The following is a 14,667-nucleotide window of genomic DNA, read 5'->3' as shown; positions in this document are numbered from 1 at the left end:
TGGGGTTTCCTATACCTTTAATATATATGCCATTATTGATATTAGTTGTTACAGTAAAGCAGTCTTATACTGCTGGGATAGTAAGAAAAGTATGCTTTTGAAGTATGACTATGAAGAAAGTTTTTGCAAGCTCGGTCTTGTACTGCTCAAGAGATAAGGTTATTGTCAGTGCCCTCATCATTTTATGGTTCAGTTCTAAACTATGTTTAAAAAAAATCTCCAGAAATCTAGTTGAAAGCCCCAAGGGGTCGCTGGTGTGGAAATAAAGAAAAGCTGATCTGAGGCAGAGGGGGGCTGGGGGAAGAATGAGAGAGCGAGAAATAAAAACTACTTTCTTCCTACTTGCACACAGACAAAAAAAAAACGCAAGCCTTCTGTTTTAGTGGGAACAGAAAAACGTAATCTGACACCACACTTAACCCTAAGGAAAGTCAGAAGGATTGGTGTTGTGCACAAGGGAGAACAGCCTGCTGCAGACCTCAGGCTGCCCTGCAGCTCTATAGTGGGAGTGTGTGCGCGAGAGATGTAAGGAAGGAGTGAGGAAGAGAGACTGGGCAACAGGGAGAGAAAAGAGGAAGGAGGAGAGAAAGAAAGGGAGGAGAAAGCACACTGAAGAAATATAGAACTGCAAGGAAGAGAGAAGGCAGAGAGGAGAAGCACAAATACTGAAAGGAGGAGGAAGTTAAAGAGTGGATTACAGTGCAAGAAACGAGAAAACATTATATAACTTCTTTTTTTAAAAATACAGCAAGTGTTAGCAATGGAGAGGAAAATCTCCTAAATTAAGAAGCAGTACAAAAACTTATACAACTTCTCCAATGAGCCAGAAAGCAGCAGTTCTCATCTTCAGGCGGATGGGTGACCTCGTCTTCCTGCCGGTGTGTGTAAGGAGGATATATGATGAAGAAGAACAACAATAATAATAATCATATCAACAGCAATCATGTTCCCAGGAACAATGTGCATGGGTCTCCCAGAAAGCGCTGTCTCTCACTGCTGTCTCTGCACTTCTCACTGCGAGATTATGCATTCTGCATGGCCACTCTGCTCTTTTTCTGCGTGGGATCCCTGTTCTACCAGCTGAATGGAGGACCACCTCAGATACTGCTGGACTTACGGCTATACCTGGGTAAGTTTCTTGCTTTACTTGCTGCTCCAGCTGCTGCAAGATTTGCAGGATCATCTGGCTCTGACAGTCTTGAATCTGGATTTTTTTTTTTTTTTTACTTATTAGGTTGCAACAAAATTTTAAATGTGCTGCATGGTGGAAAAGATAACTGTCTTGTTTCCGTTTTTTTTTACTGTTTTATAAGTTTTACGATTTAATAAGGTTGTAAGAAAGTGACATGATAAGTTGTTTAGGGGCATGCAGACATTGTGTGACATTTCACTTGAATTAAATGATTGTTTTACTATGGAATTTATTTTTGTGTAAGGCAAACTTTTTTTTTATGAATTACTTAAGAATTGAATAGATTTGAATAACTGGAAATGACACTCCCCCTTAAAGGGATATTCCAGCCAAAATTGGAAACCACATGGGTGCATTTCGGTATTGAATAGAAGCATTTTTGTAATATACATGCATTAGCAAAAATGCTTCTAATAAAAGCTATAGCTGTTTCAAAAGTGTATTTAAGTATGCACCGTTCACCAGCATTTTAAACACAGCACTTGCTCAGGGAGCCAAAGGTGCTTGTACCATGGGTAATGACTCAATTTATTAATTGCGGACATTATGCAAACCCCAGTGATGATCTGAGCAGCTGCAGTATTTAAAATGTCGGTGCAGTGATAATATTTAGCTATAACACTACAATAGTGATAACATTTACTAGAAGCATTTTTGGTAATACCTGTATATTGCAAATATGTTTCTATTCAAAAGAATTCATCTATGTGCATTTAAATTTTGACTGGAATGTCCCTTTAACTGATACAGTCTTGAGCATATCTGTTCTGTTATAGAATATGACTAGAGCACACTAGCTCAGATTCTCAAAGATCCAAGAATACTCTTCATTGAGATGTGTTTCTGTAGAAAATGTGGGCTATAGGATAACAGAGATTGAAGAGATTTAACTCACTGTTGTAGTCATGAACAACCAGTGTCACTCTAAGGTTAAAATATATGCACCCCTGACATCTCAAGTGGGGCTACACACACAGTACTGTTTAGCCCTATGCTTAAAGCGTGTATGTGTCTGTTTTGTATCATTTGGGGGTACAAATTAGGTATTATTCCTCCAGGGAAGCCCCTGAGGGTCACATTAAGTACCCCACACTCTCAGTTGCTCACCACTGCACTGAAGTGTTCTCTGAATTCAGTGAGGGTTTAAGCCCCTGCTCACAGAACTTGCTACTTGTATAATTTAGTTTTAATATTGTATATTTAACTGTACCAAAACTACTGCAGTATTCTAAGAAGTGAGGTTTATAGGGAAGTATTTAAACTATGTGATTTGGACTGGCACATGATGCAGTGTGTTGCTATGGAACTGAGTTTTGCTTTGTACTTTTATAACACGCAATGTTCTTGCATACGTTCTGCGTTTTCTGTTTTTAATATGTTTATAGTAGTGTGAATAATGTGAGTCTTGCCAGGTCTGCCTTCTGGATGATATTCCTTTTCATAGCTGATCTACTTCAGTCTGAGAAAAAAACATGCAGAAAATCTTAGTTTTTTTTGGAATGTATTGTTAAATGATATTATATCATAAATGGCTGATGTTATTAATGATGTACATATACAATATAGATAAAAGTTGGATGGTTGAGCTGTAAAGTTGTACTCAGTATTACTTTACTTTGCTGTTTGTTTATATAATCTATTAAGTGGGCCTAAGAAATAAATGCTGCATTTTAAAAATTCATCTCTGTTGAGCACATGCAATAAAGTAAAACCAGATTAAAGTGAAGGTAAAGTTTGAAGCTTTTGAAGACATAAATTCATTACTTAATCTTAGCATAATCTAATCGCTAACTTAGAGTTTCTATGTATATACATTTATCTAAACGCTACGGTTTCGATGGTGACTCCTCCCTCCCTCTAGTTCCTGCTTTGTTGGTCTGTGACTTATAGAGCGGTCCCACCCGCTCTATACATATCTCAAAATCGCGTGCACGATGATCAGATCAGATGCTCTGATCGACCGCGCCTGCGCAAATTGGCGATTGAACACTACTGTGCATGCAAATCCATTATCCAAATGAGAAACGGGAGCGTGCAAGTAATTCCATATAAATAATAAAGAATAGCGCATGCGCAGAGGATAGAGGAGGCGGGTGATATGGAGTGACGGCCGCTTAACAGACAGATTATCAAAAGGATAATCGAAACACGTGATAGAGCCAAAAAAAAAAAACAGGTTGAATTTGTGGACCAACAGTAATTAATTTAAAACGCTGATAACTCGAATTACACTAAAAGTTGGAACGTTTGATGAATGAAAGTCATACTGATTAGCAACAAAGAATGACATACTGGATCGGCATCAAGGTAAGTTTACCTTCACTTTAAGCTGTTATTGTGTTGTATATGTTATAATGCTGCAGCTCATACCTTTTAAAGCGATTTCTGTGCAGAGATTTTAAACTGATCTATCATATATAGGGTGCAGGATCCTTCACATTCGTTTACATAATCTCATAAACATGAAACAAAAAATATTTTTTTTTCATTGATGAGTAACAAAACTTTTAATTTTTAATCTCAAAGGAGGTTTATAAAATGTAATACAAAAAGTAAAAACATTATTCTCCAGGATGGTAACAATATCTAAACAAAATAAGAAAAAATGGTAATAAACATAACAAAGTAGGTAAATGTAATATAATAAAAAGCATAAAACTTACATGCATAATGTGAACTCTCCCACACCTGTGTAGTTCATGCTAGCGCAAAGTTGTTAGAGGCATGCTTAGTCCTAATAATAAACTAAAGGGGCAGTAAACCTAGCAAATAATGTTATATAATTCTGCACTATTATTTGCTAGGTTTACTGCCCCTTTAATAGCGGATTGTTTTTTTAGTTTGTTTTTGCCTTAAACAAGTGCCTCAATATATCACAAATTAGTAAGAATTCTATATACAGGCATACCTCATTTTATTGCTCTTCGCTTTATTGCGATTTGCTTTATTGTGCTTCGCAGATATTGTTCTTTTTACAAATTGTATATTGTGGCAACCCTGTGTCAAGCAAGTTTATCTGTGCCATTTTTCCAACATATATACACATATAAACACATAAAAACTCAAAAATACACTTTTTATATATATATATATATATATATATATATATATATATATATATATACATACACGCACCTATATAAACACACCACCAGCAAAAAGTTTATGACTCGCTGAAGTAAGCATTTTTGCATTTTTGAGCAATAAAGTATATTTTAATTAAGGTAGGTACATTGTTTTTTTTAGATATGATGCTATTGTACATTTAATAGACTACAGTGTAACTCACTTTATTGCTGTATTTGCTTTATTGCGGTGGTCTGGAATCGAACCCTCAATATCTCAGATGAACAACTGTAACTGTAGATACCTATTTACACCTTGCACTGACTGAGGATTTGATATTTGATCTTGATGTAGTGTTACCTTCACCCTTTTGATGTGTGGTCTGAATAAAGACTAGAATATTTTTTTATGGGTTTTTGGTGCCCATTGTGCAGCCTAATTGCTTTTGTCAGCCTGCAATTGCTTTAAAGGGATAGTAAAGTCAAAATTAAATTTTCATGATTCAGATAGAGCACACAATTTTAAGAAACTTTCTAATTTACTCCTATCATCAATTTTTCTTCTTTCTTTTGGTATCTATTTTAAAAAGCTGGTATGTAAGCTTAGAAGCCGGCCCATTTTTGGCTCAGCACCTGGGTAGCGCTTGATGATTGGTGTCTAAATGTAGCAATCCAATCATCAAGCGCTATCCAGGTGCTGAGCCAAAAATGGGCTCGCTTTTCAGCTTACTTTCCAGCTTGTTTAAATAAAAAGATACCAAGAGAACAAAGAAAAATTGATAATAGGAGTAAATTAGAAAGTTGCTTAAATTTGCATGCTCTGTCTGAATAATGAAAGTTTATTTTTTACTAGACTATCCCTTTAAGGGGGTTTCTATCCACAATATCACATGCCAGAATATGGCACTTGGCAGGAGAATGCAACAAGTGGCATTGTGGTGGTAAAACCCTTTCCCTAATTTTACCAACTAACCCCCTAATCCTAATTGCTATTTTGCAATGTCAGGCAATATTGTGGTGTGCAACATTGTCATTCCTTACCCTTTAGGGCCATTAAAGGATTACTATACTTTAGTTTGTGGGGTGTATTATTAATAAATAAATGGTCTTATAATGATATAATATACACCTACTTGCATTTTCAAACGATCTGTATACCATTTATAAAAAGGAGTTTAAACTTCTTGTAATGACATAGGTCAAGACAGCCCACAAATATGGGCAGTACAATCATCCCAATAATCCCCCAATAATTTGCCTTTTATATGAATATAATTAAAACCGTTATTCGACATCTTGCGCATGCGCAATCCAATCCGTTATATCACGCACGTACAATTTGTTATGCTCTCAATGATAACTTGCTCATTACTGCTAGGGAGATTCTGTTAGCTAACAGCACTCACCTTCTCAGCGCAGCTCCGTCACCCTCTCTGCAATAGATAGAGCGGGTCTGCTGCTTTCAATAGAGAGAAACACAGAGTGAGGTTTTCTCTGACATGTCAGAAGCTTGCGTAGGCGCATCACGGATAAAGTCTGCCATATTTGTACCTGGGTTCTCATGCAGGATAGGTGATCCGATACCCCTGGAGTGGGTTTGTAAATAATGAAAATTTTGAAAATCGATTACGGACAAATGGTAAATTATTGCAACATATATAACATTGCTAAGTTTATTATTTTCTAACATTTATTCTATTTATGTAAAAAAAAATCAGTGTCCCTTTAAGGTCTTTCTTTTTTTTTAGGCTTTTTTGAGAAGTTGCAGCCTGTAACCTCATGTTCACCAATTGCTTATATTCACATGAGATACAATGAGCTTTCATGCTATGAAAATCAATTTGTTAAATTGTAAGTTTTTTTTTATTGATTTAAAGTGAAGGTCAATTTTACAACAATCGACTCCAGCAGTGTATTCAGCAACATCTCAGTATTGTAGTCGCTAAATTTATATGTTATTTTTGTAAAATAAATATTTAGTACAATATGTACCTTTTCGATTGTGACTCCTCCCATTCAATACTTCCTCATTCAGCATTTGTGACGTAGCGAGCGGTCCCACCCGCTCTCTACGTCTTTCCCAAGCTCGTGCACGATATCTCAAAGTAACTGTGCATGCGTATTTCCCCACCCAAAGTGCATACGACAGTTCCTTTCTATCAAATATGTAAGCAGGAAGCAGGAAACAGAATACGCATGCGCGGCTCATGAACGAGCAGGAGAGAGAAAGGACGTTACGGACTAGTTTAAGCATGCGCATATTTAGAATATGACGTTGGGAGAAAGGGGCTGGACGCCACAGGGAGTAAACAGCCATTGGAGACTGTCATATTACTAGGCTGTCAATCAAGTTATTTAAAATGGCGGGTGGACAGAATTAGTGTACCGGAGCATGAATATAAAGGTAGATAAATAATATTATTTATACGATTTATAAAAAATGATGAATGAAAGTCTAGGTCATTTTGAATTCACTGTAGAACGGCGTGAGTGAGTCACCCGAGCTTGACTGCAGTGCACTATAATGCTGTCCTTGCAAATTCCCAATAGAAAGAGCTTTTGTCAAAATGATTCTGCTAAAATTCACCACAACTCGTTTGAGTTAATACTACTGAAAGCTGTGAGTATTTGCATTTGTCTCTCTGTGGTTTCAGTCATGCTAAGTGGCACAGCATTATATGCAGGAGGCGTGAGTTGCCATATTTACAATGGGTTGCATGATTGGAAAGTTATCCACCATCACTGATAACTTTTAATGTCAACATTGAATTATTTTTGCATAACAACTGTAAACATCCCTCTAATTATATTTAGACAGTACTAATGTCCCTTTAAATGCTTTGCATGTCTATTTGGTTTCTGTTGCAAAAAATGGCTTTAGTAATTAGTATAATGAATTATGTAAATTGAAGTTACATCACATGGAAACTATAGCTGTCACTATATATAAAAATAAACATAGAAATAGACTTTTGGTGAAAACAAATCTGACAAGGTAAAGCTTTTAGCAAAAGAAGTACATATAGATATACTTTTTGATAGTATTTTAAAGGAAATGGAAGTCAATAGTAAGATGAGACTGTATAGCTCCAGAATACTATAGCAAAACACTTTGCAATGCTAACCTACCAGTTAATGATCATATAAGTGCAAGGATTAGCAGCCTTCGTTAACCCTGGTTTGCAGAAGCTTCGGTAGAGTAATGCACCTGGGCTGTATAGATTTGAGTCTCTTTAATCTTTAAGCAAGACATTTTATTATTCATTTTACAAATATTATTATTTGTTGAAGCATTGAACTAACTTCTTTCATATTTGAATGTAAATGTATTTATTAAGAACCATGTTTAGAAGATTTTAATACATTTTTCTCTTCTGAAGTCTTATTCCTCTGGAAGTTAGTATAGAGACTTAAAGAAATATTAATAGTCAAGGTAATTATTGTATTCAATGAAGAATAATGGTAGCCTGCTAAGCTGAAGGTCCTGAAAATGGTTTAAAATGAATAACAAAAAAATAAAAATAAAGATGTATGATCTCCCCTATAAAACTGTAGACTATTAAAGGACCATTAAATACAATGCAATTGCATAATCAAAAAATTGCATGATAAAACAACTATGGGATAGCACTTACTCAGAATTTTAAAAGAGTAATATATCTTTTTTTCTAACAAATTTTAAAATTTTCCTTTATTTTTTTTATCATGTGACAGCCATCAGCCAATCACAGACTCTGAACTGCTGCACATGCTCAGTAGTAGCTGTTGCCTCCGAAAGTATGCATATAAAAAAAACTGTGCACAATTTCATAATGAAAGTAAATTGAAAAGTCTTAACACTGCATGCTCTATCTAAATCATTAAAGATTTAATTTTGACTTTAGTGTCCCTTTAACATTTATTAAAATGTGGGATAACTGCTGAAAAACTGTATAATATAGATGCAAAAGACATGGTTTTGTGTTGCACATGTCTAAGTATGTTGTGTTATGCTTAGAAAATGTAGTATGAACATATTCTGCTTTTTGTCATTCTGTAAAATACATCCTGAGTGTAGTGCATTTATTAAAATGTTATTATTAATAGCAGTTAATTGCAGTGATCAATTTACTGTGCACATTATTTGAAGTATGCAGCCAACTGGTATATTTAGAAATAGGTAAAAAATGAAGATTTATGACTTCATAGCAATTCTGTGCACTTGCAGATTGCTGGGGTAAAAAGGATGCAAATGTATTTTAACAGATGGAGATTCTCCTTAGGAGGTTTTGACAAGTTTGCAAGTGTTTTGTATAAATAAGCAATATACAATGCTCTAATGTACTGCTAAAGCCTTTTATTATTGCATATAGAACTATGGGTTCTGTCTATTATTGCATAGAGAACTATGGGTTCTGTCTATTATTGCATAGAGAACTATGGGTTCTGTCTATTATTGCATAGAGAACTATGGGTTCTGTCTATTATTGCATAGAGAACTATGGGTTCTGTCTATTATTGCATAGAGAACTATGGGTTCTGTCTATTATTGCATAGAGAACTATGGGTTCTGTCTATTATTGCATAGAGAACTATGGGTTTGATAGCCGTTTGTCTCACCATTATTATTATTATTATTATCGGTTATTTATAAAGCGCCAGCAGATTACGCAGCGCTATACAAAGAATGAAACATTACAGGGATCCATTGCATACACAAACAAGTACAGTAGGGGTACATTACAGTTGTAGGTGCAATAACTGAGTTATACAAAAGGAGAGGAATGCCCTCCCCTTGAGCACAGTCAGTACAAAGTGGCCTACAGGTCACAAGCTTACAATCTAAAGGAGAGGGAATGGACACAGAAGGAATGGGAGAAGGGAAATTATTCTGATATAAGGCGGGGTGAACTGAGAATTAGTGAGGACTAGGGAAAAAATAAGAATATAAAGTGTGTGGTGACTGAGTAAATGAGATTTGGAAAAAGATAGGAAAATGTGGTAGAGTGTCAGTACAGAGGCTGTGAATATGAAATAGTTTATCTATCCTGGATCAATAGTGAAAGCTGCATCTAATTACTGTTAGGAGGTGTTTATATATTAAGGTAAAAACCAGGGTGGTGGTGGAGGGAAGGATGGTGGGCAAGTGCTTGTGAAACTGCTTTGTAAATCTGGGATTCTGATGTTAGTTGCTTGTGAGGCTTGTGAAACTGCTTTGCAAATCTGGGAATATGATGTTAGTTGCTTGTGAGGCTTGTGAAACTGCTTTGCAAATCTGGGATTCTGATGTTAGTTGCTTATGAGGCTTGCAAGGAAATATGTAAAAGAGAGACACTACATTACAGGAAATGCTCAAAAACTCTCCCAAATATTGTCTCCATGCTGGCAAGTTTATGATCATCAAGCCCTTGTTGCTTAACACCTGCTAATGGGGATAAACACATAGTAAAATTCAGCTATGGAGTGGAAATGTACTGCCAATTCTGAGTTACACACAACCATTCTTTGGTGGTGTCATCGCACATATGCCACCCCTGATTCTATTATCGACTGTGTTCAGCTCATGGTAGTGCATTTCTGGCCCAGAATTGACTTTAATAATATCATTACTTATTAATGTTATAAATAACTTAAACTCTAAAATGTCATCCAGGTATCAGAAAATGCCAGCTATGGATTAGATATGTGGTTCCTGCAGATCCCTATATTAAAGGGATAGTAAACCCCAAAAGTTTCTTTTATGATTCAGATAGAACATACAATTTTAAACAACTTTCCAATTTAATTCTATTATCAAATTTTCTTCGTTCTCTTGTTATCCATTGCTGAAGGGACAGCATTGCACTGCTGACAGGAAGCTGAAAATATCTATTTAGCCAATCACAAGAGACAAATGTGTGCAGGCATCATTTAGCAGCAGCTCCCACTAGTGTATGATATGGGTGTATTCCTTTTTTAACATACGATCGCTTCCAGCAGCTCTCAGGGTATTGCAGCGATGACTCGATATTGAGGCATCCTGCATTACCGTTTTTCAAGCATCCGATGCAGAGAGAGCCACTCTGTGGCCCTCTCTGCACTGGTAGCGATGGTGCCGATCGTTGGTGGGTGGGAGTCTTAGCAGGGAGGTGGGTGGGTGGCCCATCGCTACCCAGCATCTGGTTCCTGTATGTGCAATATGCACAATGCATGCCGGGAGTGTGCGGTGGGGCCTGCAGGGGGCGTGCACGTGCGTGCGTGTGTGTGCACGTGCTCGCAGCAACCACTGCCACCAATGTAATTGAATGGGAAGGAGGGAGAGGGGGGGCAAAATAATGATCAAAGGTATTGAGGGGGGCAGCTTCACTACAGAAAAATGCAAATTTTATAAAAAAAAAAACTGGGTTCTACCCAATATGGCGGCAAAAAGTGTCTTAAAATGAAATGCTCTATCTGAATCATGCAAGTTTCATTTTGACTTTCCTATCCCTTTAACCCCTTAACGACCAAGTTAGTGACAATGGATGTTCCTGATATGTCCTTGGTCTAATTGAGCGCTGGAAGCGATTGCGATCGCTTCCAGCAGCTCTCAGGGTATTGCAGTGATGCCTCGATATCGAGGCATCCTGCAATACCCTTTTTCAAGCATCCGATGCAGAGAGAGCCACTCTGTGGCCCTCTCTGCATAGGTAGCGATGGTGCCGATCGTTGGTGGGTGGGAGTCTTAGCAGGGAGGTGGGTGGACGGCCCATCGCTACCCGGCATCTGGTACCTGTATGTGCAATATGCACGATGGGTGCCTGGAGCGTGCGGTGGGGCCTGCAGGGGGCGTGCACGTGCGTGCGTGTGTGCACGCGCTCGCAGCAACCACTGCCACCAATGTAATTGAATGGGAAGGAGGGAGAGGGGGGCAAAATAATGATCAAAGGTATAAAGGGGGGCAGCTTCACTATAGAAAAATGCAAATTTTATAAAAAAAAATTGGGTTCTGGCAGACAGCTGCCAGTACCCAAGATGGCGGCAAATAGGTAGCGGGGGGAGGGTTAGAGAGCTGTTTGGGGGGGGGGAATCAGGGAGTTTAGGGGCTAAGGGGGGTCCATCACAGCTGAATAGATATAAAAAAAAAAAAATCCTTTTATTTTAGTACTGGCAGATTTTCTGTCAGTACTTAAGATGGTGGGGGCAATTGTGGGGTGAGGGAAGGAAGAAAGCTGTTTGGGAGGGATCAGGGGGTGGGATGTGTCAAGTGGGAGGCTGATCTCTACACTAAAGCTAAAATTAACCCTACAAGCTCCCTACAAGCTACCTAATTAACCCCTTCACTGCTGGGCATAATACAAGTGTGGTGTGCAGCGGCATTTAGCGGCCTTCTAATTACCAAAAAACAATGCCAAAGCCATATAGGTCTACTATTTCTGAACAAAGGAGATCCCAGAGAAGCATTTACAACCATTTGTGCCATAATTGCACAAGCTGTTTGTAAATAATTTCAGTGTGAAACCTAAAGTTTGTGAAAAAGTGAATTTTTTTTTAATTTGATCGCATTTGGCTGTGAAATGGTGGCATGAAATATACAAAAATGGGCCTAGATCAATACTTGGGGTTGTCTACTACACTACACTAAAGCTAAAATTAACCCTACAGGCTCCCTATAAGCACTCTAATTAACCCCTTCACTGCTGGGCATAATACACGTGTGGTGCGCAGCAGCATTTAGCAGCCTTCTAGTTACCAAAAACAACACCAAAGCCATATATGTCTGCTATTTCTGAACAAAGGGTACCCCAGAGAAGCATTTACAAACATGTGTGCCATAATTGCACAAACTGTTTGTAAATAATTTCAGTGAGAAACCTAAAGTTTGTGAAAAAGTGAATGATTTTTTTTATTTGATCGCATTTGGCAGTGAAATGGTAGCATGAAATATACCAAAATTGGCCTAGATCAATACTTTGGGTTGTCTAATAAAAAAAATATATACATGTGAAGGGTTATTCAAGGATTCCTGACAGATATCCGTGTTGCAATGTAACTATCACTAATTTTGGGGGAAAAAATGGTTTGGAAATAGCAAAGTGCTACTTGTATTTATTGCCCTATAGCTTAAAAAAATCAAAGAAAATGTGAACATTTGGTATTTCTAAACTCAAGACAAAATTTAGAAATTTAGTATTAGTGTTTTTTGGTGGTTGTAGATGTGTAACAGAGTTTGGGGGTCAAAGTTAGAAAAGGTGTTTTCTTTTCCATTTTTTCATCATATTTTATATTTTTTTATAGTAAATTATAAGATACAATAAAAATAATGGTATCTTTAGAAAGTCCATTTAATGGCGAGAAAAATGGTATATAATATGTGTGGGTACAGTAAATGAGTAAGAGGAAAATTACAGATAAACACAAACACCGCAGAAATGTAAAAATAGCCTTGGTCCCAAACAGTCAGAAAATGGAAAAGTGCTGTGGCCCTTAAGGGGTTAATGGCTAAAAACAACACATCTCGTTCCTTGTGGCTCAAAATAGGAGGTGAATTATTTGGTTCTATAGAAAATTATTAAAATCATCAGCAACAAAATAGGTTGCCTGTTTTTCTATCTTATGTTATCATAACAGTTCCACATGATAAATTACCTGATATATAGATAGATAAATAAATAAATAAATAGATAATGACCTTAGTAGTACTTTTCAGTGTAGTGGCAAGGGCGATGCTTAACTAATGTTGAGTTGTATTTCATGAAAAGATGTAAAACCATGTTTTAATGCAGAGTCAATATATGTTTAATTACAAAGTCAATACTTGCAAGATGTTGGTGTCAGTTTTCATGCAGTGCACTGTTCTTTATGGAGGTATCTTAACACAATATTACCAATGGGTACAACTTAAAGCTGAGCACTGGGAGTGATTTTTTTGTTCTGTGTTGGTATTTCTTCTCGTCTCTGATGTCATCAGTAGCACAATGTGATGTAATTAATTCAAAATGAAACTTTCATGATTCAATTCTTAATTGTGGTACCTTGGTTTGCACACTAGTGAGCCTATCATAATGACAATGCCAGTGACTGATTAATCTGTGTTGAAGATGGAGTATCATTAAAAAGCTGACATTCTAGTCAATTCAAAGAAATTGGCAGTGAAATATAATAAATTTAACTATTTCAGTGAGAAATGTGCCCTCTCGTGGGGAGCTCGAATTCGTTAATAGTAACCCGCAATAGATGTAGCAGTATTGTAAAGACACAAATTTGTCTTCAAGAGGAACTAAAATAGATTTCAAATGGGAAACTTACTATATAGGGGTCGATTTATGAAAGGCTTTGCAAGACTTTTGACCCCCTACGACTGTAGGTTCTCTCAAGAGAACCTGCAGTCCGTATTTAACAAGCAGAGATAATCAGACCGCTGCTTTCCAAACCTTTTGCCACCTCTAACGTGGTGAATTCCAATCTCCCTGGTCTTGTCTGACCGGGGAGATTGACAGCTCCCCGCATGATTGGCTGTGCACGGGCAGGGGGCTGGATTGCACGCAAGCACAAAATACAACTCCACCAACGTAATTCAGCCTGCCAGAGGCGAGCTGCAGCAGACAGGGGCGTATATGCGCCCCAGTCCGCCGCAGCTTGATAAATCTACCCCATACAGGTGCAACTGCTGTCTTGCTTATCCTGTAAGCTAAAATATGCACCTGCTGCCTTGCATATGGCTTTTGGATCCTAAATTGTATTCAGGGCATAAATTGTATTCTCTGTGTACCCTATGGAGTAGGAGGTACGGAAACTGATTTGCTGTACCACCTGGCAATACAAATAAAAAGCTTGCTGTGGTTGGCTGACATTGCAGGTTAGCACCAAGCATCCAGCAACAAAAATCACATATGATATTCCTTAGAAAACTTGGCTGCTAAAAGACCGACTAGATTGAATGTTAGCTTCTTTTACAGAATATTAATCTGATGTGAGTTATAATACCAGTAGTTTTAAGTAACTGGTTTTGTTTACTTACCAGTTAATGCTTTATTTGCCTCCTTTATATGAGTATTTCTGAAATAACTTGATTATTTTACAGTCTTATGATATTGTATAATATCCCTAATGATCCTACAGCTGAACTGGAACATCTTCATTAGTATGTTTAAAGGGACTTTGCAGTGCAAATATTACATTATCTAATTCTTAGAGCATGCCATTTTTTCACTGTTTATGGTGAAAGATTATATGTTTAATGTCTGCAATGTATTTAAACATGTAGGTAAAGTGCCATTCAGAAACCATGAATAATGGATAAAAACAATAATTTTGTTTAAAAAAATAAAACAAAATGTAGCCACCAATCAGCAAGCGCTACCCACTGTTCTGAACCAAAAATGGGCCAGCTCCTAAGCTTATATTCCTACTTTTCAAATAGATACCAAGAGAACCAAGAAAAATTGATATTAGCAGTAAATTAGAAAGTTG

General features: G+C 37.2%; 1 protein-coding gene across 1 annotated transcript in view; it reads left to right on the top strand.

The window, feature by feature from the left end:
- Nucleotides 1–397: 397 nt before the first annotated feature.
- Nucleotides 398–14,667, top strand: part of UST (uronyl 2-sulfotransferase) — a 735,125-nt gene continuing 720,855 nt past the window's right edge. Inside the window, exon 1 of the mRNA XM_053710638.1 lies at nt 398–1,129. Within this exon, the coding sequence (XP_053566613.1) occupies nt 898–1,129 (232 nt within the window). The 5' untranslated portion in view covers nt 398–897. The remainder of the gene's footprint in view (nt 1,130–14,667) is intronic.

This window comes from Bombina bombina, chromosome 4, assembly GCF_027579735.1.
Source record: "Bombina bombina isolate aBomBom1 chromosome 4, aBomBom1.pri, whole genome shotgun sequence".
Taxonomy (NCBI): Eukaryota; Metazoa; Chordata; class Amphibia; order Anura; family Bombinatoridae; genus Bombina; species Bombina bombina.
This window is presented reverse-complemented; position numbering and strand designations above follow the sequence as displayed.